Genomic DNA, 26,498 nt, shown 5'->3' with positions numbered 1-26,498 from the left:
AAGGTACTCTGTGTACTTCAGTAACCACATGACATCAAGGCTTTGTGTTTATGCTTTAGATGGGAAATGTGTGAATGACTGTGGAGTTGGCTTCTACAGCGATGAGATCACAGCAGAATGTGAACCATGTCACAGGACCTGTGCAACATGCGAAGGGTTCAACTATAATGACTGCACTAGCTGTAAAGGAACTTTGGAATTATTCCATGGAAAGTGTGTGAAGCCCAGAAGCAAGCAAACAGATGGGAAATTCTGGAATGGTATGTTGCTCTAGTTTCTCCAAACCTTTCTACATCTCTCCCACAGTAAGCATTGCTGATTTATAATAGAAAGAGAACCATTGTTCTTGCAAAATCCCAGAACAGATTTTGTTTAGAGAAATTTAAATGATCATATTTAGTTTTACACATATGTAATTGTTATTACATAAAGAGATTAACCTTTGCCATAGCAGTCAAAACTTCTTTTTAATATGTGACTTTCACACAACATGAATGGGGATGGGGTGGTCTACAAATCCAAACAATAAATAAAATAAATAAATAAACAGTTTCTTTGGTGGAATATGTTAAGTAGCAATGAGTTTCACTTGAAGTGAATTACATTCCATGACAAAAGTATATCAAAGTAGTGCCCTTTATTTTGATTGTAAAACTGGGGATTAAAAAAATACAGTTTGGAAATAGCAGCAGTCAGAGTAGCCTTGACTAGCACAATCTCATCAGAGCTATGAAACTGAGTAGGGCCAACCTTTGTTAGTACTTGGCTGGGAGACCACCAAGGATGGCTATGCAGTTGCTGTGCAGAGGAAAACAGTAACAAATCATCTTTCTTTGTCTCTTGCCTTGAAAACCCCGAGGCTGCCATAAGTTGGTTGCGACTTGATATCAGAATTGTTATCTGGAAATAACAAATAGGCTGGGCCTGTGCGGAAAGGGCCTAAGTAAGGAAACATGACTATGTTTAATTGAATACTTTGTGATGAACTGTTGTATTATTAAAACAATCTGATTCACCAACTGATTCAGTATTTTAACTATAATCAGTATGAACTATATAATAATCAATCAGTAATATCAATGTAGAATATAGTAAATTCTCTTAATCACTAAATAATGTCACTTCTTTTGCCTCTTATGAAAGTATTATTCTGTTTCTTAAAGCTGAATAATTATTATCAATCCTATTTTACTGATAGAGAGACAGAAGCTGCACATCTCAAATGGCTTCGGCTCTGCCAACCTGAAATACCGCCTTCTCCTTTATGTTCATTCGCAATCCTTGCAGTCAACCGAGAACGATCTCTTGATTGTACCATCTGTGTACCGAGTCCAGGCGAAAAGGGCAGTGAGAGAGGTGTTCTCGGTGGCTGCTCCACAGTTGTGGAAACCCCTTCCCCTGAAAGTTCACCAAACTCAAAGCCTGAACACTGTTCGGAAGAGATGTAAGACTTTTTAAAAAACTGTTTTAAAATAATGTTAGCCACCTTGAGCCAAGAAAAGTGGGTTGTATATTTTAATCAATAAAGTGGGACAGACCATATGATTATTTCTTGCAGCATCTGTAATAGTGTAAGCAATGTAGCGAGCAAGTAGCTTAACTGATGATAAATGTGGGCTGACTGGACTGATTTTATAAGCACTGATTTTCTTTTTACTGTGTCACTATTGCTAGTCCATCTGGATCAGAATAAAGATCAGTAGAGACCCCCCAATGTATGCCCAGCTGGACAGGAAGTTATATTCCTTAAGTAGTGCTACATATCAGAGTTCCCTTTCTCATCCAACAGCTGCACAGACAGCTCAAATGCAACTTATAATGGGTCACCACATAAAAATGGCTAAGAAAATTGTTCTTAATACCCTTCTGGTATATTTAATAATTTGTATAATTAGGACAATTATACTAATAGAAGTAAAATTACTTTGGGGCTTAAGTGAATACAATGTTAATATAAGGTCACAAATTATAATGTCAGCTTAACTGATCAAGCATAGTAATTGCCACACACCCTGTTTAACTGAAACAATTCACAATTCCATTGAGCAATGGAAGTGACGGTCCAAGAATAAGTTTGGACTCATGACTGGGTAATTCTATTTAGGTACCAGATAATCATCATTAATTAACAGGCATTTATTACTTTGTGCTTTGGCAGTAATAATTAACAAATTGTCTCTCAGAGAATGCTCAGAACGATGGTCACAAAAAGATAGCTTGCATTTTGAAAGATCATTAGCTAGAGATTAACATTAAAATCTCTTGCCAAATGTCGAAGAGAGATTGCTAAACAGAGGGGGGTGGACTTCAGTTTGTATTCCATATATAAGTATAAATGAAAGAACTATCAAGTTGTGTATGTGTGTGAGTGAGTGAGTGAGTGAGAGAGAGAGAGAGAGATACTGAGCAATGGGATCTTATTCAAAAAGGTTTCTATGTGTAGATCCTCAATGATCAAGAAAACCCGGCAGAAGGGAAATGCCCAAAATGTTTAATGTGCTTCATCCAAGAATCTATTCACACAGCCACAACTGCCATATTCATTCCTTATTCCCAGTGTGAAAGTGGGGGATATAGATTTGTGGTTATAAGATTTTGGGAGGATGTGGTATAGGAGGAAGGCAGTGGTGGGATTCAAATAATTTAACAACTGGTTCTGCCAAAGTGGTGCGAACCTGCTGAATCTGACCACTGGAGGAAGGGATATGTGTATGGCTAGCAGTCTAGTTTCAGGCAGCAGATATAGATAAACAACCTTTTAATAGAATGACAGATTTGCATACCCATAGAGAAAATTGAAATTCAGACCCAAAGCAGGATAAACTGTGACAAGGCCTGAAATAATGTATCTGAATGTCTGGTATTCAAGCATTTTTTTAAAAAAAGGTAAGCCAAGATTTAAAAAAATTCTTGAGGCCTATGTGTGCAGTTCAGAACATCTGTATTCTATCTTGCGTACTAGATGATGAAATTAGTTTGGGAGCCAGGAAACATAATATTGAAAAATTTGATTCATTGTTTGAAAACACACAGTGGTTCAACGAGACTAGACATTTAACAAGCTGAAAGGGCTGTATAGTTACAGATGACTAACATGTAACATCTCCAATTTTTTATGTTCTTCATTTAAACCATGGAGTTACCAGATTTTTGGAACAGAGACAAAAAAGAAAATGAATTTAGCTTGATGTGTGTTAAAAAAAATTGAAAATCTGCAGGTATTTTACAGTTGAGCTGGTTCTAAAGCCTTGATCAAAATAAAATGCAAAGGTATTTTCATACAGAATATTGTGTTTTGAATAGGGTTGCCAACTCTGGATTGGGAAGAACCTGGAGATTTGGGGGGTTGAGTCCAAGGTGGGAGGGATTTGGGGGAGGTACAGAACCTCACTGCAGTTTAATGTCATAGGATCAAAATGCACTGAGAACAAAGCACTATGCAAAGACTACAAAACACTCAAGTTAGATGTAACAGATATATTAAAGGTGTAAAAATGAAAAATGATATATTACAAATGATATACTACAGAATGAGACTCTGGCTGCAAAGAATACAAAATACCTAACTGTGCACAAAAGACTCCACAATGCAATTATCTAAAAGCCATAAAAAATACGGGGACTACAATATGAATAATACAAAAGTGGCACACAGGCTTGCGAAAAGTACACAAGCACAAAGGGTGTCAATAAGGCTACACTGGATAGCCCAAAGTTCATGAATGCACGCTTTTTGTTTTGAGAAGATAAAAAAGATGCGTTTTCAGCTAGGTGTGTCTTTCAAAATGCATTTCTAAAATTAAATTTGACTTTCTATTGTTCAACTTTTATTTTGAAGCCAACAGGCAAGAGGCCTTGAGGCATGTTGTGTTGTCAAGTTTTGCTAGGTTATGCCATGCACAAGCTGCAGAGATGAGAATGTCATTGATCCTCTGTTACATTGGATGCCTCTGGGCAAGCACAACAAAACATAGCAATTACAGGCCCCCACAGTACAGCATAAAGTATAGCCTGGACTCTTCTCAATTTTGGATCCTGTTCTAAAGCTAATAGAGTCCTTCAGTCCACCAAAGCAAACTGGAGCAGACATGCAACTGAGATTGTTTCAGTTCCTTAGACTAAAACCTTTTGGACATTCACAACAGACCTAAGGGTACCTCCTGACTACCTCCAAGTGTTCCGAATAGGGAGACCTCTTGGGTGCCACTTGGTGGGACAGTGGGGAAGGATATCTGGAAGTGATATCATCATACTGATGAGACACTCTAGGATTTGGCCAAAATTCTATGGGTTAATCTACAGATGTCATCCCAATGTGGTGATGTCATTTTCTTGCATTCACTAGAAATAATATTACTAGGGAGCTCATGTTATTGCTAGTGGTAAGGAATCTGCCACCAACAATTCCCATTGCTCACCATAGCTTGTTGGGTGATAGAAGGAAATGCCTGGCGAAATGGAGAGGAATCAGTATCCCCAGTGTGATGATATTGCTTTTGGTGCAACCCGGAATGATGTCATTATGCAGGATAAACTGTAGCATTCACCCAAGCAGTATGTTCAAATCATAGAGTTTGGGGTGAAAGCTAGAGCATTCCTTGTGGAGCAATTCCATCACTTTTGGGGCCATGATGGAAGCCATTGCACCAGGTCCACTGATTGCCCCCCTAACTGTGAATCTGCTTGTCTGATACCCTTCATCCCTGTACCTGACTAGGATGTGTCCTAAAACCATCTTTCCCCTGCTTACCCTTAGACATTACCTGATCTTAAAATTGTGAACCTTCATGCCCATTAGTTAATAATGTGTGTGGGGAAAAATAACACTGGCATATTCTGTTTCATCCTCTTGAAGTTGCATCAGTGTATTTTAGACTTTCATTTATTAAATTAATGTTTTAGCTTTCACTGTAATAACTAGACTGAAAAATACTGGGTACTTGACTTCATTATTTACTTCTTAGCTATTCTATAATTCCCTCTAATTTATAATTCTCATACGTTCCAGAGACTGCCTAGAGTTCTTGGATTTTATTATATGTATATATTATTTCCATTATTGTGTCATTATAATTACCACATACACACACATACTTAATTATGCATTTGTACTTGTGGCTTTGTTGGTACCTGCAAAGCCCTAAGAGGAATAAGAAATAATACCCTCACTGGGGGAAAAAGGTAGCATAACCAGATCCTATCGATGCTACTTACTATGTAAACTAAATAGGTTATCAACTTAAGTTATGTGTTCATTGCTACAGTGTTGCAAAGTAGTACATTTTTTACCAGTCCTCACCTTATCAACAGGTTTGCTTCTGAAGGAAGGTGATCAGTTTTCAGAGGCAGTTACATCAGAAAATTTATGTGAGATAATTCTATTCATTTTCAATTAAGAAGCGCAAGAGCCAATGTGAATAAAGAGCCAATTTACAGTGTTGACATTGTGTGTTGTAAAAGGGCAATACTTAACATTCCTGCCCTCTGATGCATAAAACAAGTAATTCAGAGCACTAAAAAGAAATAAATGCACAGAGCAGAGAGATGTTGATTTTGAATTACATGTCAAGCAGGCAAATGCAGAAATATGCTATTAATATAGATCATTATGTTTGCAGGAGCTGGGAGTCTTTAATGCAAGGGAATGTTTTGGGGTCTGTTGCATTATGCATTTCAAGTAGCAAAGAATTGTGCAAGGAAGGAGTTCATGCTCCCTACTTTCTTCTACAGCTTTCTGAGGTTTTCCTGATGGGTAATGGACTCTGTTAAGAAAGGAACAGGGGCTGCAGCAAAAAGGGAATTTGTACTGCTTACAAGAGTATTTGCTCTAATGCTGGATCTGGGAGGGAAGTTATTTCTGACAACTTCACTCAATCTATAGCTCCTGCTCTGCACTGCATCTCACTTTGTTCCTGATAATCTTCTGACCCTCAGAAGCAACTTTTCAGAAGATGCAAGGAGGAAAGAGAAAGTGTAAAGTGGTTATTAATTAATAAAAATGTCGATCTACCTGATTTTGATATGTATAAAGTCAACTGTTGAACAAGTATAGTATAATTATCACAAGAACTTCAAGACTTATTTACTTCATTTATAATCTATCTTTCTGAGACACAAGGCAGATCACATGATTTACAACTGTGCAAGGGAAATGATATAAAACATGCAACAAACCATGACCAAAAAAATTTGATTATAAAATCAATTATTAGAAATTATTAGGAGTTATTAGAAAACATACAACAAACATTCACAACCTTTTTAATCTGTGGGCACGTTTGGAATTCTGACATGGCATAATGGGTGCAGTGACAAAGGCCCTTTCCCCACTTTCCTTAAGCCCCGCGCTACTCTCCTAAAGTAGCGCGGGGTTCAGCTGCCCTCCCCACTTCAGGGGCGGCGAGAACGCAGCCGCCCCGAGGCTGCTTCTCTCGCGCCCCCTCGACGCGCGGAATTTCTGGTGCCTTTTCAAATGGCACCTTTCGACGACCCCGCGCAGAGCGCGGGGTCGTGGGGAAGCCGGGGCGCACTCCAGGAATTGCGAGCACCAGGAATTGCCCGCAGTAACCCTCGGGCAAAGGTGAGTGGGGAAAGGGCCAAAATTGCTGCCACAAAATGGTTGCTGCAGGAAGGGAGTCAGCCACAAAATGATTGCTACAGTTTGACTGTAGAATGTGGTATGGTGGCTGCTGCTGCTAAAACAACATTTTAAAAATCTGTGCAAGCAATTAAATCTCCAATAGTCAATCAGAAGGCATGCTTGGCAAAAACCCTACTTGGCCCTACCTACTAACTAAAAACATGTGGTGGGTATCAGGTGTTAGTGGACATCCTGGCATACACTAAAGCATAATTACAAATTGGAAAACAGTTCTGTTCAGCGCGTTCACCATCTTGCAAAGATACAATATGGATCTAGCTGTCTATTGCATGTCCTACCAAATGTGCACATTAGTTGTAGAATCCCTGTAGCTGTTCCACTTGGAGCTACACCTAGGATTTGCTTTGTTAGTATTGCTACATTTTTTTTTGAATGCTGACACGGTACATGTAGGTAGGGTTAAGAAGTGAATACAACAGAGGATACTGGTTAACTGAAAAAAGTTATTCATTCAGCAACATTGCGGAAGTTTTCCCCCCTTCTCTGTCGCATAGGCATTAATAATTCCATCAAAGTGTTCTTTCATGTACCTTAAGTTACAGGCAATGTCAAAAGCAGCTCTGAACATAAGCATTTGTACATGTTTATATCTGACTGGAAGTAGTAAAGTGGTAGGCTGATAAAAGTTTAGTATGGCATGTGCTTCACGGACACTCTATTCCTGGTATATATTCCCCTCTGGTGGAGAATCAGAAATATTACACTAACAATCTGCAAACCAAGCATATCATGAATATTTCAAAATATCATAAGAGCATTATCATACTTCATTGAAAAAAAGTCAAGTTCAGTTCCTACTTAAAACCAGGTGCTAAAATCATGTGAATAGGTGTTTATAGACGTGTTACAATACCACCACTCCCATACTTACATATTGACGACGAATATCTTCGTCTGCTGATTAATCCCACCCAGAGGAGAACTTTGGCTACTGCAAGATGTAATGTGTTGCCATCAACTCTCCTGGAGGGAAGATTTAAGAATACAGAACGTTCTAAAAGGGTTTGTTCTTGTGATCTGGTTACAGTTGAAACACTTGACCATTCTCTGTTTGTGTGCCCTAAATATGATAAGATACGCATGAAATATATGAATTCTATTTTCTTGCAATGTTCTCAGTGGCAAGAGTGTTACAAGATACCCAACTTCCTGAACAGCTCTGATGTGTTCTTTTGCGAGACTGTTGCAAATTTTATACTGGAAATTAGTAATTTTAACTGTGTTTTTAAATCTTGTTTTACTTTGAAATTTTGTCCTGTTTTGTATGCCAATAAAGGCTTGTTGTTGTTGTTGTTGTTGTTGTACTCACATATTGCGTACACTGTGATTTTTATATCAGCATTGAGAACAGATTTGAGTCATAACTTCCCTTTTGCAAAAAGAGAACTACTGGATTAGAGACTGTAATCTGTATACACATATTCTGTAAAATATTTGCAGTTAATACAGGGTGCCTGATTGCTTGGAAAATGTCTGTTGCATACAAGTGGTATCTACATAGGCTTTTCTCAGACCTTTAGATGAGCATATAGAAACCCTGAGTTGGGTCAAAAGGCAGCATAGAAATGTTTTAAATACATAAATAATGTGATGGTAAGAGAGGAGATAGCAGCTATATTCTCCTCTGCATGAATTTGGAGTAACATTGGCCGTTTCCGCACGGCCGTAAGGGCGCCTCCACGCCGGCAGGAATTCCGCCAGCGTGGAGGCCGTTCGCATGCAGGCATGCGGACGGCCTCTGGAGAGGCCGGCAGACGGCAGGCAGCTCCGCATGGCAGGCAGACGGCAGGCAGACGGCAGGCGGCAGCCGCCTCTTCCCTTTCCCATGTACCTCTTGCGTCGCCGTCCTGCTGGCCTCCTCAGCCCCGCCCACGCTGCCCTCCGACCTCCAGGGGTCGGAGGACAGCGAGGGAGGGACTTAGGAGGCCAGCAGCAGGATCGGGCGTATTGACGCAGAGGTACATGGGAAAGGGAAGGGGAAACAGCGTGTTCCCGGTGGCGCGGTTCGCACCGCGCCGCCGGGAAGACGTTCCCCTCTCAACAACAACCCTTTAAAGGGTTGTTGCTTAGGGCGGCCTGACGCCGCCCTGGGGGAGGGGGAGCGCAGTCAGGTCGGCGCTGCTGCGTTGCAGCAGCGCCGCCTGTGCAAATGGCGGCCTGGGGGTGGCGTTTTTACCGCCCCCGGGCCGTCGTTTTTGGCCCGTGCGGAAAGGGCCATTGTTATATGAAAAAAGCTGTTTTTTTATTATTTGATTCATAATGTGTTGTTTATATATTATACATAACACAGTGTGTAACACACTTTTCTCTGTGATACACCTCTGATGATGCCAGCCACAGATGCAGGCGAAACGTTAGGAAAAAGATCTACCAGACCACGGCCACACAGCCCGGAAAGCTCACAACAACCAGTATATATATTGTTTATTATATTGTGTGATGTTTTATTAACTCAATATCCTTTGCATTTCTGTCCAGTTTGTCTAGTGACAATAATTTTTGGAATCAAGTACTCTGGCATGCATGCAAACATCTATAAATATATCACATGATAAAGTCAGGTTTTTCTTTCTCTGATACAGCTACAAGTACTCAGTTTCAATCATGTGATCCTTCATGCAAAACCTGTGAGAAAACTGCTGGCACATGCACTTCATGTTCTCTAGGTAACAAAATTTAGCTTTTATTGAATTATAACTTGGCATTAGCAAAATATTTTGATATACTGAATATTCTCTGGAACTTATAACTAGTTCGTGAAAATTTGCTATTCTTTCCAAGATCTGTGTTATCAATATACATAGTAACTGTAAAATAACATGATTTTAACTTATTTTATTGCATAGTTTGTTTATATTATCAGTATCTGAACTTAGTGGAATTTCGAAAGCACCATGCAGATTTTCTGTCTGTTCCAGTGAATTGCTCTGTGCATGCAGATAATAGCATATATAGAACATGATTTAATTGGCTGGTTTTTGGAAATTATATCATTGCATTGCTGGGAATGTCATTTCTGGCGATGCCCCCCACCCTAGTCAGTCTCCCATCTGTTATCAGCCTTATGCTGACAACCCTATATCTTCAATGAATTCTGAGCTGCCTTTGAAACATGGACCCTATTCACACATCGATTTTCATCTTTCAGTGACTGCAACATCTAGGCATCAGAATAGGGAGGTGGCATGCTTTTAACCAGGAATATAGGTTATTAGGATTCTTTCTCTGTATGTACTGCAATAATGTCAACTAGAGCAATCTTAAACACTGGCCTGGATTAAGGATCAGAGTAGTCACAAATACCACAACTACCAGCAAAAGTGAAAGAGCTACTGATATAATTTTAATATCACTTCTTGCCACCTTAAAGAGCTCAAAACAGGCCATTGATACATTCAGTGAGATAAATAATTAAACAATGAGGCAGCAAGTAAAATGCATGCATTTGTTAACTGGCCTTTGAGGGAAGGTCAAAAACAGTTTGGAGGTTTGCCAAATGAAACCAATGGTCCTTTCAGGAGTGCAATCCTGTAATGAAAGCATCAACTTAAACTTTGGCATTCCTGCTAGGCACTGTTCACAATTGGTCTGTGGCTGCACAATTTACGGAGAAGAAATGCGTTACGGTGGATCCTTGGCAAATTAGAATAATAGAATTGGAAGAGACTTCCAGGGCCATCTGGTGAAACCCCTTGCACAGTGCAAGAAATTCACAATTACATCCCCACCCCACCCCCAGTAACCCCTGCTCCATACCCAAAAGATGATTTAAAAACCCCTTCAGAATCCCCTGGCCAATCTGGCCTGAAGGAAAATTGCTTCCTGACCCCAAAGTGGTGATCGGTAGGACACAATATACCTTATTAGAGACAGTGTTAATATCAACTAAAATCTAATTAAAGGCAGTGTTATTATCAAATCAAGAAAAAGAAATTATTTTTAAAAGGCACTTATCTTATTCTCTTCCTTTACCAAGAAGCAACATGAAACAGTTGCTTTGGACACTATTTCTTTGCCACCCATATGAATTGCTGTGTATGAAAGACAGCAGGACAAGACTGGCATTCTCTCAAATTTCCTACTATATTTGTGTTGCAAAATGGAAAATACTAGCAGCCTACTAAGCACAATGAAGATAATTACTTTGCAATTCATATTGCAAAGAAAAATAGCAAAATGTGCCGGCATTTTAATCAGTCTGGCAGACTCTGTAACCATAGGCAAAGGAAGAACTAATGCTTTGAGTGCCCAGATTCGGGTCAGTATATAGAATGCATTTTAGAGCTCTGGAGTTTTGTTGAGTTCCACCTTCTGCAATCCCTAGAGACATCCTTCACCATTTTAAGGTTTAACAAGGTGCAGACAGGAAGGGGATGTTGCCCATATATTATAATGTGCAGTGATGAGCTTGGATGTGTCCAAATCACTTAACAAATGAAGTACATTGGCTAGCTTTGACCAAATAGCCATATTTCATTCTAACATATGTGGCTAGGAATGAGTAGGGTATAAGTATGAATGAATGAATGAATGAATGAATGAATGAATGAATGAATGAATGAATGAATGAATGAATGAATGAATGAATGAATGAATGAATGAAATATATTAGCGGGTTGTGAGCATAGTATCACCAAATATATATGACCATTTTTGTTAGTAGAAAGGACTTTGGGCTAAAGGATATATATGTGTGTGGGAATGCATCTTCTTTTATTGATTTTAATGTCCAATGCTCTCTGGGAAAGGGGGCATCTCCTGAGCATCAAGGGCAGTATTTTAGAGAGTGTAGTAGGCTGGGGAAGGAGGGGGGAAAGTCCTGTTCCATAGTCAAATCAGAACACCACTAAATTTATTGAATATAACCTAGAAGGCATTTTGTCCACTTCAAAGAGAAACATAAATTATGTTTAATAATATCATGTCGATGCATACAATAAAACATTACTCATGTTGTTTTGGAATGAGAAAGTAGCTTAAAAGGCATATCTTAAAACTTCCTTTACTGGAAAGCATGGTACTAGTTATTAAATAACACTGTGTCCATTTGATTGTTTCTTATCAGGGAAATTTCTTTTTGATGGGTTCTGTATCCACACTTGTCCACAAGGAACATTTGGAAATATGAAAATGAGAAAGTGTGAAAACTGTACAGAAAACTGTGAAAAATGCATCAGAACCAACCATTGTCTGAAGTGTCAATCTGATTTAGATGAGCCACACTATTTGTACCAAGGCAAATGCCTCCTGGAGTGTCCTGAGTAAGTTCTCTTTTGTTCTAATTATGCTATTCATGCAAACACCCAGATTTCCGTTGCCTATTTGAGTACTGTTCTTATCTTCTTGTATTATATGATGAAACAGATCACAACCTTCTTCTTGGAGGTGGCTATTTAACAGCTTTGATACCTTTTGATTACTCATGGTGTCCTCATTGGGATGTTTTCAGTAAATAGCTTTGACAAGTATAGTCTTAAATTGGTGACCTTGATTTAAAACTCAACAAGGGAATAACTTTTAAAAAGAGTGTGATTTCCTTATCACTATCAGTCAAGAGAAATAAAAGGTAAAAAATCATTTAAGTAGTAATGTGGTGTTATAAAGCAAGCCCTTTGAGTAGAATATAAACCACAACTAAAGAAAAAAATGAGCTAATAATTCAATATTTGCATGGACAGGATCTCTGGGCTGGAAGGACTCCAGCACTGTTTCTTCCAAAAGTGACGCATTTACTGAGGCCACAAAGAAAAGTTGATGATATATTGGCAGTGTAAGAAAGTTAAAAGACTGTAGCTGAACAGAAAACAAAAGGGTTGAAAAGCCTCAATGAAGTTCACAAAATATTATTTTGGTTTCTTGGTTGATGCTAATCATACTTCTTTAGCAATTCTTTCTGCCTAATGCTAGGGATATACAAAGAAGGTAAAGCTACTCCAATGCTTCTTAACTTCGTATTTACTAAGATGCTACAAGATGACTTGTGGAAATCCTGCTGTGACCACAGCAGTAAATCTGGCAAAGAGTCATAATCTAATAAAAAATAATCTAAATTTCTCTGCTGCAGTCCAGGCCTTCAATGAAATGGAGCTACAGTCTGCTTCCAAGAGCAAGCTGAAGTTTGAAACCCATTTTGAGGACAGCGTAGAACATAAGTTATTTGGTGAATGGAGTTATGCAAGAGTGTAGCGGAGCAATTTCTGCCAATCCTTCTTTCTTACTGCACTCCTCTGCATTCCATTCCAGTTTGGTCTGGAGAGTTCACAAATCTCAGCAATAGATTTGGGAGTTTAGGAAGCTCCAGAGGAAAAGGAGAAATGTCCACTCCATGGACACTTTCTGTTCATTCGTCAGAGGCACAACTTCATATGTGCTCCCATATTGAGGATGTTTGGTTATCATGTGAAACCATGGCTTAATCAAACTAACACTGGCAAGTGTGGTTGTCTAAATGCAGGGAATTCCATCAACTATAGTTAATTAGAGTTTGTCAAACCAGCATCTGAAATATGATTTACAGCTAGCCACGGTTAGTATTTACTATGATCCTACATAATGTGTGAATACAGACATCATGGTTTAATCCAGGCTTAACTTTGGTTTATTTCCTGACACCCCCACTTCTGATACAGAGGAAAGGCAACAAAACTTGCATTTGTCAAGGCAAACCAGAATCTAAGTGATTATCTACAAGCTGAATCTTGATTTTGTAAACTATAAACATTTAAAATAAACTCTAGTTTTGCATAATGTCTCAATGAACCAGAATGCAATGTGGACATGCACACATCTATTTAGTGCAATTTGCCTCAGTAGGAGAGGGATGAAAGCACAGTGGGACTGTGTCCAACTTTATGGATGGACCACGTGTTAGTTCCACATTTTCATATGCCTGTCTTTTGCTGTTATAGTTAATCCAGATGCACAGGGCAGGGGGGCGTGTCCCCAGGCCTCGGCGACACGCTGGAGGCCCGGGGACAAGGTAAGTACAGGGAGCGAGGGGGGGGAGCACCGGGAAGCCGCTGCCGTTCGCACAGCAGCGGCTTCCAGCCGGCATTTCCCCAACAAGTGTGCTTCCGAGGGCACTGGGGAAACGCCGGCGTGGGGACGGGCGGCCAGCACAAGGGGGGCGCGGCTGCGATGCAGCTGCGCCCCCTGTGCGAACAGTGGCCTGGGGACGGCATTTTTGCCATCCCCAAGCCGCCGTTAATGGCCCGTGCGGAAAGGGCCAAACCCAGTTCTCCAGATCCATCTGCTCTTAACCACTACGCGGTGGCTCTCTTGGAGGAATATTGGAAACTTCCTAGTGCTGAAACAGATAGATAATAAATATTGTTGCCTACCTTCAAATATTCTGTACTTTCTCTTTTCTCTTTTTATTCCATTCTTATTTATTACTGTCAACTAGCTGAGATTCCTGAATATATTTTCTACCCACTTCATGAATTACAGACCATTTTTGGTAACAACCAGCAAAGATAAATTATTTGCAAGAGCAAAGCAGACACCTAAGTGCTCTCATATGCACAATGACATAAGATGCCTTAAAATAATAGATATGTAGTAGGAACGTCATCATTATTTACCAAGACATACAGTGCATATCAGTCATATTTAAATAACCTGTTTCTTAAAGATTTCAGCTAGCCCCAAAGGATTTTCTGGTTCCCTGACAATTACAACATGTTCCACAGTTTGATTGTCTTTTAATTTATTCTTTTAGGGGCTTTTTTGCTGAAGATGGGATTTGCACAGTGTGCAGCCAACTCTGCAAGACGTGTAAAGGAAATGCCACCTGGTGTCAGTCCTGTGAAACTCCCTTGTTCCTAGAGCAATCAGAGTGTAAACATGCCTGCTCAGAGAAGCACTTTGCTGCTGATGGAGTTTGTAAGGATTGCCCTAAGATGTGTCAAGAATGCTTTAATGAAAAAGCATGCAAAGGTACTCCAAAGTTGGTACCCATCTAGAAGTATAAGGATATATCTGTGGGGGAACATTCTGTCCCTTTCATTTTGATATTTTGGGGCAGAATTAGAATGGATGCAGCACCAGATGGGGAAAGGATTTCATGCTATCAAGCAAAGATATACAAAATATAGTTAATGGACTGCATGCAGGCTATAGTGGCATAACATGGAAAAGGAGAGAATGTTCTAAGCCATTCCAGGTTCCCACTGGAGAAAGAATTGGGATATAAATGAAGTAAATAAGCAGATAGAAATAGTCTGGCTTGCAGTGAGACCTTCCATGAAGTTGGAGGCAGAAGCCACGAGTTCTTTGGTTTGAGAAGTTTGTGATTCAGCTGAAATTCTGGGTGTAACTGTGAAGTTTCCTGATTCTTGAGGACAAACTTTCTGATCTCACCCCAGGGGAAGAAATACTTCTCTACTACATCCAAGAGCCTTGTGATGAAAATGGAAGCTTCACAATCACAAAGGGGAAGCTTCTCCACCCTGAGGTGGGATCAGAAAGCTGCTTTTCAGGCAGCTTTTGTAAACTGCTTGTTATCATCACATCAATATAGCATCTCAAGGACTCCCTCTTCCCACCCCCTTATCTCAGTAAAGATTCATTGTCTCCCATGAAACTGTATGAGTTGTTATTGCTATAGAGAATCCAGATGGCTTTCTTTCTTGTGGACTCTGACATCCACGTTGACCCTGCATTCTTCCTGGTGTGCCATGTAGAACCACTGGGAGATAATTGTGGGCCAGGTTTTTTGTAGAAGTTTCTGTACATTAATGTTATGCGTTAATATCTTTATTTTAATATTTGCAGCAAGGACTAGGGATGTGGAAGCATACAATTGTGATATATTTGGGAGGGAATATATTCTGGCTAACCAGAAGTGAAAGAACTTATATACTACAATTGTTGAACAACTGACTACAGTATAAAAATAGTTAAGTTTCATTTCATTGACATAGCTGGCAATGCATATTCAGTGTAGGGTAGGGTATTCAATGTTCTTATGTTCTCTTTACTTTACAAGACATTCATTTTACTTATTTCTATGCTCAGTCTAGCATAGACTTTGCTTTAAACCCTTAGCTTTCTGTTGCTTGCCTATGAGCATAAAATAGTAATACTTTGGTAGAGTATAATTTTGCACACATATAAATTAGTAGAAGATGTCCATCAGTGGTGACCAAATAGAATGATGGTGAATGATGATTTATAAAGCTGTATTGAGGTTAAACTTAGGCCGTTTTCGCACGGCCACCGCAAGGTTCACACGAACAGTCCCGGTAACGAACGGGAAGACGGCGCTGCGGAGCGCCATCATCCGATCAACCTACCTTCTCTGCGACCGTCCGGCGCATTGCCGAGGCCAGGGGACATGCCCCCTGCCCTGCGCGACCGCTCTGGAGTCGCAAGGCGGGGGTGTGTGTCCCAAGGCCTTGGTGACACTCCGGACGGTCGCAGAGATGGTAGGTCGCTTGGGCAAAGAGGGGAGGATGGCGCCTTCCAGCTGCTGCCGTTTGCACGGCAACAGCTGGAAGCCACCATTTTCCAAAAACCTCGCTCAGGGAGCGAGGTGGGAAAATGGTGGCTTTGCGCCGCTGGGGAGGAGTGAGGGCTGGGGAGGAGTGAGGGCCCCCATACGAACAGCTCCCTGGGGACGGCGTTTTTGCCATCCCCAGGGCGCTGTATTTGGCCCGTGCGGAAAGGGCCTTACATTAAGAGTTAAATATGTACCTGTTCATCTGAAATGTATATAAAAAGAAAAGCTCCCTGCCAATTTCAATTAAATAAAAGAATGTTCCAATCAAAGAATCCCACTTCTCAATAATAAAACAAGATGTAACTTCTAATCAAAAGACTATTTCCAGCAAGTTATGATGACATAAATAGGTAATACAATAAAACATTTTGGTACCTCTAAAGAAGTTTTATTTAAATATAATTTTAATAGTGGTTTAAAAACATTATGGGGGATATGGCCTGAAGGGGAATTATGTATGAATTAAAAGCTTACTTACAGCATTTTAAATAATAATTGGTTCAAATAAGGATCTTTGCCACATTCCCATGGAGTTATATGTCTGTCCCAGAAATCAATGCATTCAGTTGTTCTTGATTCTATTGAATTGGCCCTCTTATTTTAAATTTCAGTGATCAAGATGCTCTTTTTTTCCACTGACAGAGAAACAGGGATGAGACAGCTTTTCCATTCTCATAATTTCGTTCTGTGACAGCAGGTTTGAGTTCACTTGTAAGAAGTATTTGCCTGAGGAAAAAATTATCATGGCCTGATTCTTAAGCGCAAAAAGACAGCAGGAAACAGGAACAGGATTTGTATTGTAGTAGGTCTACATTAAAGTTTCCAAAGGTTTCCAGCCAAACCAGTTATGTGGAATATAAAAGAAAAATATATGCTATTTGCTGTTTCCTAATCTATTCCATTCTTTTGTTGAAGTGTGTGAACCTCCATTTTTCCTGCACAATCAGAGCTGTTTGCACGATTGCCCATCTGGCTTCTTTGATGACACCATCCGCTGTTTTCAGTGTCATGAAAGCTGTGAAGAATGTGAAGGGCCAGATTCTGATGACTGCACAAAGTGTCTTGAAGACACTTTTGTTCTATATAATAATGAATGCATCGATGAATGCCCAGAAGGCACTTACTATGAAGAAAAGAGAAAAGCCTGTCAAGGTATTTTTCAACTCATAGGTAGATGAAATTAGCAGCAAAGGTGGTTTGGCAGAGTTCAGGTCAGCAATTCCCAAACTGCTAATGTGCCATGATAATTAATTGAAAATTCAAGAGCCTGATGAGCTCAAAATGTCTACCTGCAGAAAGATTGCCTGGTGTATCTCTATGCTCTGACCTTTCCTTCAGTAAACCTCTGCTGAGGATAAGAAAGACTGCATCTGAGTCATCCAGCTTCCCAATATGGCTATGCAGAAGAATTACAGATACATCCTCAAAAGAGGATGACTCCTGCAACTATGCATGAGTTACTGCTTCCAACCAAAAAGGCAGATCCAGAACAGTAGCTCAAGCCGCAGCACAAGAGTGGGTATTTAAACACTCTGAAGATACTTTGCTCAGGTGTAAAAATAAAGAGAATAAAATTTTAAGTAAGGGAAATGTCTCAGGGCCAAACTAGATATGACATGCAACCGGTATCACGGGTCTCTTTTTTGCCATTGTAATAGCTGTGATGAGTGGCCAATTTGATTGTGAAAATAGCACTGTGGGTGGGGTGTGTAGTGCTTCCTGACCTTGCTATTTCCCTGATCCAAAGCTCCCACTCTATTCCTTGAAGATACTATTAGCTCCATAGTGGGAATGGTAAAGGAATCAGTTTTTCCCTTTGGAGTTTATAATACATTAAGGGTGTGGGAGTGACTTCTTCTTTAGCATCACTTCCCCATTAGTAACCCCTTATAGTTGGTTTGATGTTAAAGTAATACAAAAACATAGGAAGTCCTGAAATCCTGCATGACATCCAGAAAATAGAAGTTCTGGAAACATTGGTTAAATATTTATGGTGCTCTAACAAAGAACATGGACAGTAAAATAACACTACTGCTATGGTCACCAACTCAAAATGGTATGTAGAAAAATAGGGTATTATGAAGTAACCTAATAATATGAAAGCATGACTGCCTGTGGTCTGAAGACATGACACAGTGGTGTGAGTATGATCGATTTTTTAGTCTGGGTAGTCCACACTAAAACAGCCTGAGTATAAGGTAGCGATCTTCTTTATGCTGCTTCTCACTCCTAACCTACAGCTGGGGAATTTCTAAATGGCCCTCTCTGCAATTAGGCATTGTTCTCTATTTAAATGATAAACTGTCTGGTCCCTCTAGGGATAGCAAACTCTAAGCAACAGGGTCACACACACAAGCTCTACCTACTTGGGACCCTCCCACAAGTAGGATCATTTAAATATACCAGAAAGGACAGAAAGTTGAGAGCAGCTGATCTTCAGGACAAATCGGACATCTGAAGCCATTTAGAGAATCCTGAAGGGGAAGATTTTGAGTGGTGGGATAGGTTATAAAAATCATCTACTTAGAGGATGTTAACATCAGCTTGTAATTGATCACATGGAACTTGTTATTTTCTTTAGAAACCCAAACTATCACACTAGTGGTTACATCCAGTGGTTTCCACACTGGTTTGTCTTTTGCACTGCAGATCCCCTGCAGTTCTTTGCATTGTGGTCTTCAGGGTCCCCTATCCCCCAGGAAAAGTATTCAGTGAAGATTAGCAGGTTCCAATGGGAATGGGGAGCTAATGAAACATGTAATCCAGGTTCAACCCTAGACTTTAAAATACATCTATAACTATTCATTATTTATGTATTTCTAAGAACATGCTACATGCTGCAAAAAAAAAGTACGGAAGAGCCTTGATCCCTTCTCAACAATCTGGACAAGACAGGCAAACTTGGGAAGAGCATGGGACAGAGAATCAGACAGTAAAGTAAAAGCTACTGGGTGTGTGGGAAGAAGAATGAAAACTCATTAAATATTTGTGATTTGTCTAATTTCAGATTGTGACAAGACATGCCAGACTTGCTCTTCTTCCACTGCTTGCACTACTTGTAGAGAGGGATTGTTCATGAGCCCTCATGGTCACTGCATAACCCCGTGTGCCCCCCATGAGTACTATGATGAACATACAAAGACATGCAGACCTTGTGACAGAAAGTGTTTGAATTGTACAGGCTTTGCTGAAGATCAGTGCCTCGGCTGTCTAAACAACTGGCATCTCCTCAGTAAGCATTTTCTAGCATTTAACACTGATAGTGGGCAACACAAAAAATGGCTAGTGGGACCAATCACAAAATGGCTGTCATAAGGGTTGGGTCCAGTCACAAAAACTGGGGACTTTGATAAAATGTTAGCAGATTCCAGGCTAAGCATCCTTCTGTGATGGAGACAGCTGTTTCCAAATGCCTCCTGTAATGGAGGCAAATGTCACCTGCAGACATAAAGGTGATACCTCTTTGTCTCTTTTGAAGCTCATTCTCCTCCAGTGAAGTGGAGGGAAGCCTGGACTGGCTCTTTGCTTTGGACAAGAAGCAACTGGGCATTAGGACATATATGGTTGGGTATCATGTCATCCATAGGTACCATAGTGGTTAACTGTCCTGGGATTTCAGATTCCCAGTCAGATATGAAGCACACTAGTTAACCTAGGACTGGCCACATTCTCTCAGTCTAATCTACTTCACATAGCTGTTGTGAAAACAAACTGGGGGAGGTATATTCTACACTACGTTCCTTAGAGGAAGGGTAGGATAGATAATACAAGTTAGTGTTTATTGTCCTGGAGGGGAAAGGGATAGCCGTATATGTACTACGTCTGGTGTTATTGTCCATGCAGACACAACTTGTGTAGAAGTCTGTCCCAAAGGATATTACATGAGCAGAGATGAAAGAAAATGTTATCCTTGCCACAAGAACTGTGAGACTTGCAGTGGAAGACACAGCAGACAATGCCTGTCCTGCCACCCAGGTTGGTACAGTCAAGAGCATGGATGTGTACGCATCTGTACAACTGGGTAAGTACCAAGGATCTACAAATCAGAAGCTACAGGGTTTTACTAAGTGTTATATCACAGTCCCCATAAAAAATATGTTCTGGAATAATACATCAAAATTGTATATAATAATCCTAGTAATTATAAACCAAAAGAACTGGCAAAATAATTGAAATATCCACAAATTCTACAGCTCCTTTTAAGAAATTTAATTTTAAGAATTGAAATCTTTGAAAACTATTGATCCCAGCAAAGTAGTAAATGTCTTAGCCTGCATAGGTGAACTGCATTTCTGACTCCAGGCCAGTTCATAATTGCCTGTGTTAATAACTCTGAAAACACTCCTTTTTAGATCTGCCTCTAAATTTTCACTCATTTTACATGACAAGTATCATGGCTATAACAAAGACAAACAATGGTTAATAAAGACAACTGCTTATAAGTTAATAATGTATGTTTAAAAAGTGATCAGAGATAAATTTATCTTTTCTTTCAGTGCAAGATTTTGCTTCTTTTTTGTCTATTTTAGGTATTATCCAAATGAATTCACTAGTTCTTGTGAGAAATGCCACAAAACTTGTAAGGAATGTATGGGGCCTGAAAACACAGACTGTCTGTCCTGTGATGCATATTTATTTCTGCTGCCCTCCAAGAATGAATGTCAGATCTCCTGCCCTGAACATTACTTTGAAAACTATAATAAAAATACCTGTGAGCGGTGTCATCCAACCTGCAGTTCTTGCAGTGGTAAGATATAACATTAGACTACTGTGGTAGTCCATGTAGTTCATGGACTACAATTCCCATCAGCCCCTGCCAATTGGCTATGCTGGCAGGGGCTGATGGGAATTGTAGTTCATGAACATCTGGAGCTCCATAGGTTGGCCACCCCTGCTATATGCTGACTTGCAACAGCCAAATATATTTATGATGTTCTGCAAGCTAAAACTCCTCATGTATGGGACTATTATACTTCTTCATTGGTTTCTTCTACTACTATAGATAGTCCAGATAAAAGGAAGGAGGTGTTCAGTACCATCAAAAATATCAAGTGTTAGATTCATCCAAGATTTTTAAATTCAGGCTCACTGGTACACATCAGCTGGCATTTTTGTGTGTGTATGGTAGCAGTCATTGCATTAGAAATTAATCTGTAGATTCAATAGTTGCTGCAGTCTTTGATGTCACCTTTTTCAAATTGGAATATAGATCGATCATTCCCAATATGTGGGCCATTGTTCTCTTTTCCATATTTGTTGTCTTATTCTTTTTAAGATCTTCATGGACTCTATTTCTGTGACTTGAAATAGTTCTATGAATATTCCATCTACTCCTGGCAATTTGTTTAGGAGTGCAGAAAATTTTTACTGAAAGCAACGTAAAACAACTTTTCTCAGCTTTAGGCTCTACCCAGTATCTGGTTGCAGAATAGACACGATATTCAGTTTATTTATAAATGGAATTAGCATTAACAGCATTTTGTTAGAATGAGATACATATTACTTTTCTATGCATTATCTTTTTAATACATTTTGGTTGCTATTAAGGAAAGGGAGCACTCAGCTGTACATCCTGTGTGTGGAGTCATCGTTTAGCTGGTGGAATCTGCTACTCAGAATGCTTTGCAGGAGAATACAAAATCTCAGAGGTACTACATTCACAGATGTAATTACCCCCCCCCCCTATAAATTCATTGTTAGACAATGAAATTTCCCTTCATTTTGCATAGTTTTGCAAACTCTGTGTTTATATATATGCATGCATAAATAAGCAACAGCCTTTTACCCCTTCTGGCACAGTTGGCAACATAATTCAAAAGGGATCATTTAAATTTGGAAAATTATGGCAGACAATCAGGCTGCTGTGCAAGGTTATAACCTGGATGGTTTTAGTAGGACAGTATGACTTGTTTTTTTTCTTTCTTTCCAGCCTTTCCTTAAAAGAAAAAACTTGGTTCCATTATAATGCAATTGGGCACTGTTAAATCTTAAATATATCTTCATAGATCATGAGTCATTAGTTTCATTTTCCTATGAGAGAGGCAGCAACTGCAAGGAAACCATTTTTCAAGTGGGGAGCACTTTAAATGAAAGAAGCATATGAGTCACTGGCAGACAGGATCCCTTGGCCAGATCCTGGCATACAAGCAGAAAAACAAAGCATAAGAAACAAGATGTCTCTACTTTGATCTCAGAGTCCAAGTTTTTAACATAATCAACTGTCCTGACCCAGATGTGTGTAGGCAAACTTTCTGCACATATTTCTAGGTGAGATGGGTACTGTTCATATAATTCCATAACCCAGTCCAGCAGCATGGAATTTCTACTAGTCAGCTAGTTAGAAGAGAGACCTGAAAAGCTGATCAGGAAGACTCTAGCTTTTCTGGAAGTCTTACATTTACCCACTGTGTTTGGTCAGGACAAGTGAGTTTCAGATAGCTGTATCAGCTTGAGAAGAAAACAAACAGAACCCAACCCCAAACTTGTTTTGTGTTTCTCATTGCAAGGAGGACCCACGAAGATGTGAAAAATGTCATGAGACTTGTACTGAGTGCAAGGGATTTGGTCCTCTTAACTGCACTATCTGTCCTCCTAATACTCAACTCTATCTGGATGAAAGTCGTTGTGTGCCCTGCTGTAAGAGTTATGAGCATGAAGAAACTGAAGGGTGTTGTGATTGCAGTGAAATCCAAGGTAATAAGCAGAAGGGGAAAATAAACATTTGTGGCCTTTTTCTGTCACAGATTTGTTGTTTATAACAGCAGAGATTAAGCTCCTCTGATAGACTTAATATCTCTGTCTTTCCTGCTCTGCCCCATATCCTTGGTGATGACAATTCAGATGCTGCCCAAAGTTGGCGAGACTCAGGCAACAAAGAGCTTTATTTATTTTTAAATGTCAATCGCGCTATACAGGTTGCTAGCAAGGGAAAGCAGTTTTTGGCAGGCCATAAAGAATATTTAAATGACCATAACAGGATTCCCAGTATATACATTTTTAAAGGATACAATTGGTAGCTGGGGAAGCCAGAATTCTGATCCATTATACCATATGGGGAATATTTATGGGGTTCTGGGGAAAGTTAGAGGCACCAAAATTTCAGTGTAGCTGCTGGTAACTTTCCTTAGAAGAATACCCAAGTTTGGTAAAGATTAGGTCAGGGGTTTAATTTTATGATCCCCTAATTTTCCCTCCAAATAGGGCCCCATAAAATTGGACCCCTGATCCAATCTTTACCAAACTTGGGAGTTCTTCTTAGGAGACATTAGCAGCTATATTCTTTGCTAAGGAGATGGGGGCTACCTTTTTGAGGGTCCAATAACTTTGGACCCCCTGAACCAAACTGCACCAAACTTGGGGGGTGCCATCATGACAGTCTCCAGATGATACCCTGAAATTTTGGTGCCGATACATCCAAAAATGCGCCCCCAGAATGCCCAAGAATCTTTGTTCTGCATTGAGTTTTCTGTATTGCTGTCAATGGGGGTTGCAGGCTGGGGGGGCACATTTCTAAAGTCACAGTCTCAAAACTTTCATGGTCTCATCAGGATACTTCCATAATGATACCCCCCAGGTTTGGTGCAGTTTGGTTCAGGGGGGCCAAAGTTATGGACCCTCAAATCTGTAGCTCCCATCTCCTATTAGCTCCCATTGGAAACAAGGGGGGATGGGGCACCCCTTTTGGGAGTCCATAACTTTGGACTCCTTGAACCAAACCTCATCAAACCTGGGGGGTAGCATAAGGACAGTCTCCTGATGATATGCTGAAATTTGGGTGCTGATATGTCTAAAAATGCACCTCCTGCAGGCACCAATGTCCTGGTGCAAAAAAAATTTGGTCGTGGTGGAGTGGCCACCCATGGGGGGGGGGGGGCATCCAACTCAGGTTTTGCCCAGGGCTACAGTTTGCCTCGTTACGCCCCTGACAAGCACACCCTGGGTCTTTTTGTTGCCATTTCATTAGTGGAAATGAAAACTATTAAACAGGTGATGAATTGTGCCATTTTAAAAAAAATTAAGAGTGTTCAGGGTTAACAAACTCTTAAATTAGTATAAGTCTTTCTGAATTCACCGTTAGTCTGATTTCTCTTGTACCTTATTAAGCAATACCTAATGGAAGGGTGTTTTGTGTGTGCATAAGACAGAATTGATATTATACACATGCACTTTTGAGTGCTTGGATGAATTCTAGTCACTAGTCTAGAAGCAGAAGTGTTTTCCAAGCAGAGAGTTAGATTCAGCAAGCTTTTCTGCTCAATTTCAGCCAGTTCCCCTCCTTATTACAACTGCTATCCTATTTGGCCTTTGTCCGCACTTGCCCTTATGAAAATTTCTTTTAAACAATTAAAACATTTTTACCCAGCGCTCCCATTAAATTGATCTTCATTATTGTTTACAAAATACATAGACTCCAAAAGAATAAAATAACAAGATTGCAATAAGCAAAAAATGTACTAGCAAAACATTGTATTAAAAAGCTAGAAGACAGAGATAGGAAGCAAGAATGGCAATAATTTAAAGCAAGTATAAGCATCATACATAAAAGTTGTGCTTTAATTTTTTTCCTCAGATGAGTGTATACTACACACCAGTATGAAACTACCTGCTGAAAATAAAAGAAAAACTGTAGCTTTGGTTGTTGCCTCATCCATTTTGTTGATTCTCACCTCTGGAGCTATTGTTTTCATCTGGAAAAGGTCACGAACCAAACTCAAGCCAGTTAACCAAGGTGGATATGAAAAGCTGGTAGACAACACAAAGACTGCCACTTCTTTCAAAAGTAATCACCACCAAAGCACCAGTTACCTAGAAGATCAGATGATAGAGTACAAAGATCGAGATGATGATGACGACGACGACGACGATGACGATATTGTCTACATGGGCCAAGATGGCACAGTTTATCGTAAATTTAAATATGGACTCCTGGAGGATGATGCAGAAGATGAACTGGAGTATGATGATGAAAGTTACTCCTTTAGATAACCTTTGGTTAGAGCACATGTAAAATACTGTAAGATCCTTATGATGAACTCTGTATAAGCTCAGACTATTACATAACAATGATTTACTTACATATCTGTACCTAGTGTGATAAAAATTCTCCTTGCCACTTTGCAGGAGAATCAGACAATAAGTGTATTGAGTCATTACATGCACACCAGAATGTTACTACTTGATAACTGGTTGTCTGTACCCACTGAGAAATGGTTTAAATATGATCTTTCTTCTATACTTTTTCCATTAAATTAAGTCAGTTCTAAAGGCCACAAGTAATGCCTGAGCTAAATTAGATGGTTACATTCCTCCTGAATTAAGATAACTTTCACTTTGTGCCTATATTCTGGACACGTGGCATATCCTTCTATTCACTTACCAGGGCTGTATTCACTTTGCCACTTATTTTATGGGGCATAATGAAACAACTCAGAAAAGTCTTGGGACTATCCAGCTGTTAGCAGTCAAAGATCTATGAATACAGTGCATTCAGAAAATAGGTACTCTGATCCATACACAAATGAAGGAATATGCATCAAGGAATGTAACATCCACTCATACAATGTACACATATAGTCTTTATTATTCATTATGATTGTTGGGTATATTTGAGTAAAGTCAGATACCATACAGCTTGTTTCTGTCATTCTGTTTTCTGGTAATTCCTTTCACATGGCAAAAGAAATGCCACTTCAGTACATTTATTCTCAGGAAACAGTTTCATACACATCTGCTGCACAGATAATCACAACCAAACCTACATCAGACATATTACTTTTCCAAGGAAGCAATTCACTGGAGAATTATAAAGTTAGCACATGTTAACATTAACCTATGTGAATGAATCAGTCTTGAAAGTCTTGCCAATCAGTTAAAAGTTGCCCACAGTGGTTAAAGTAGGTGCAGTATTGCTTAAATGGGAAACTTAATTGGAATGAGCCCTAGTAATATATATTTCTTATGGCTGTGTAATTATAGTTTGCTGTGTAACAGAGTTCATGATTATTACTTTTTCTTTCCAGCCTGCATTTTCATTTGATATTGCAACCAAAAGTACTAAAAATTCCCCAAGTTTGAAAGGTTCCCTTTTCTGGCATTAAAGTGCATTTCTCATGGTGATTGCTGTGTCATCAGCTATGATAGAAATTTTCTGTATGTCCACAATCAACTGGATAAAACTAAATATATAGTAAATGTATGCTTCTATATATGAAATCAGTTCTTATTCCTTTGTAATTATATGTCTGAGTTGTTTGGTGGCACATAGGGAAAATCAAATTAGAAAAAGGTACTTGTCTCTACTAATCCCTTGGAAAATAACAGAATGATATTTTTATT

At 39.6% G+C, this 26,498-nt stretch overlaps 1 protein-coding gene across 1 annotated transcript; it reads left to right on the top strand.

The window, feature by feature from the left end:
* Positions 1-28: 28 nt before the first annotated feature.
* On the top strand, positions 29-25,792 carry LOC125437004 (proprotein convertase subtilisin/kexin type 5-like). The gene is made up of 10 exons (XM_048504376.1): positions 29-260; positions 1,199-1,444; positions 11,727-11,922; positions 14,382-14,545; positions 17,079-17,315; positions 20,053-20,184; positions 20,626-20,910; positions 21,711-21,811; positions 22,670-22,856; positions 24,733-25,792. The coding sequence occupies exons 1-10, from the start codon at positions 29-31 to the stop codon at positions 25,146-25,148; spliced, it is 2,196 nt and encodes a 731-aa protein (XP_048360333.1). The 3' UTR covers positions 25,149-25,792.
* Positions 25,793-26,498: the final 706 nt, after the last annotated feature.

The sequence above is a fragment of the Sphaerodactylus townsendi genome, linkage group LG07 (genome assembly GCF_021028975.2).
Source record: "Sphaerodactylus townsendi isolate TG3544 linkage group LG07, MPM_Stown_v2.3, whole genome shotgun sequence".
NCBI lineage: Eukaryota > Metazoa > Chordata > Lepidosauria > Squamata > Sphaerodactylidae > Sphaerodactylus > Sphaerodactylus townsendi.
Note: the sequence above shows the minus strand (reverse complement) of the source record. Positions and strands in the feature narration are given on the sequence as shown.

What these genes read in the sequence shown, in the direction of transcription:
- LOC125437004 (XM_048504376.1), top strand. Translation starts at nt 29, where the DNA reads ATGACATCAAGGCTTTGTGTTTATGCTTTAGATGGGAAATGTGTGAAT. An exon ending in GAACACTGTTCGGAAGAGAT is followed by an intron (nt 1,445 to 11,726) that starts GTAAGACTTTTT and finishes GTTTCTTATCAG; the next exon opens with GGAAATTTCTTTTTGATGGG. An exon ending in CTTTGCTGCTGATGGAGTTT is followed by an intron (nt 14,546 to 17,078) that starts GTAAGGATTGCC and finishes CTTTTGTTGAAG; the next exon opens with TGTGTGAACCTCCATTTTTC.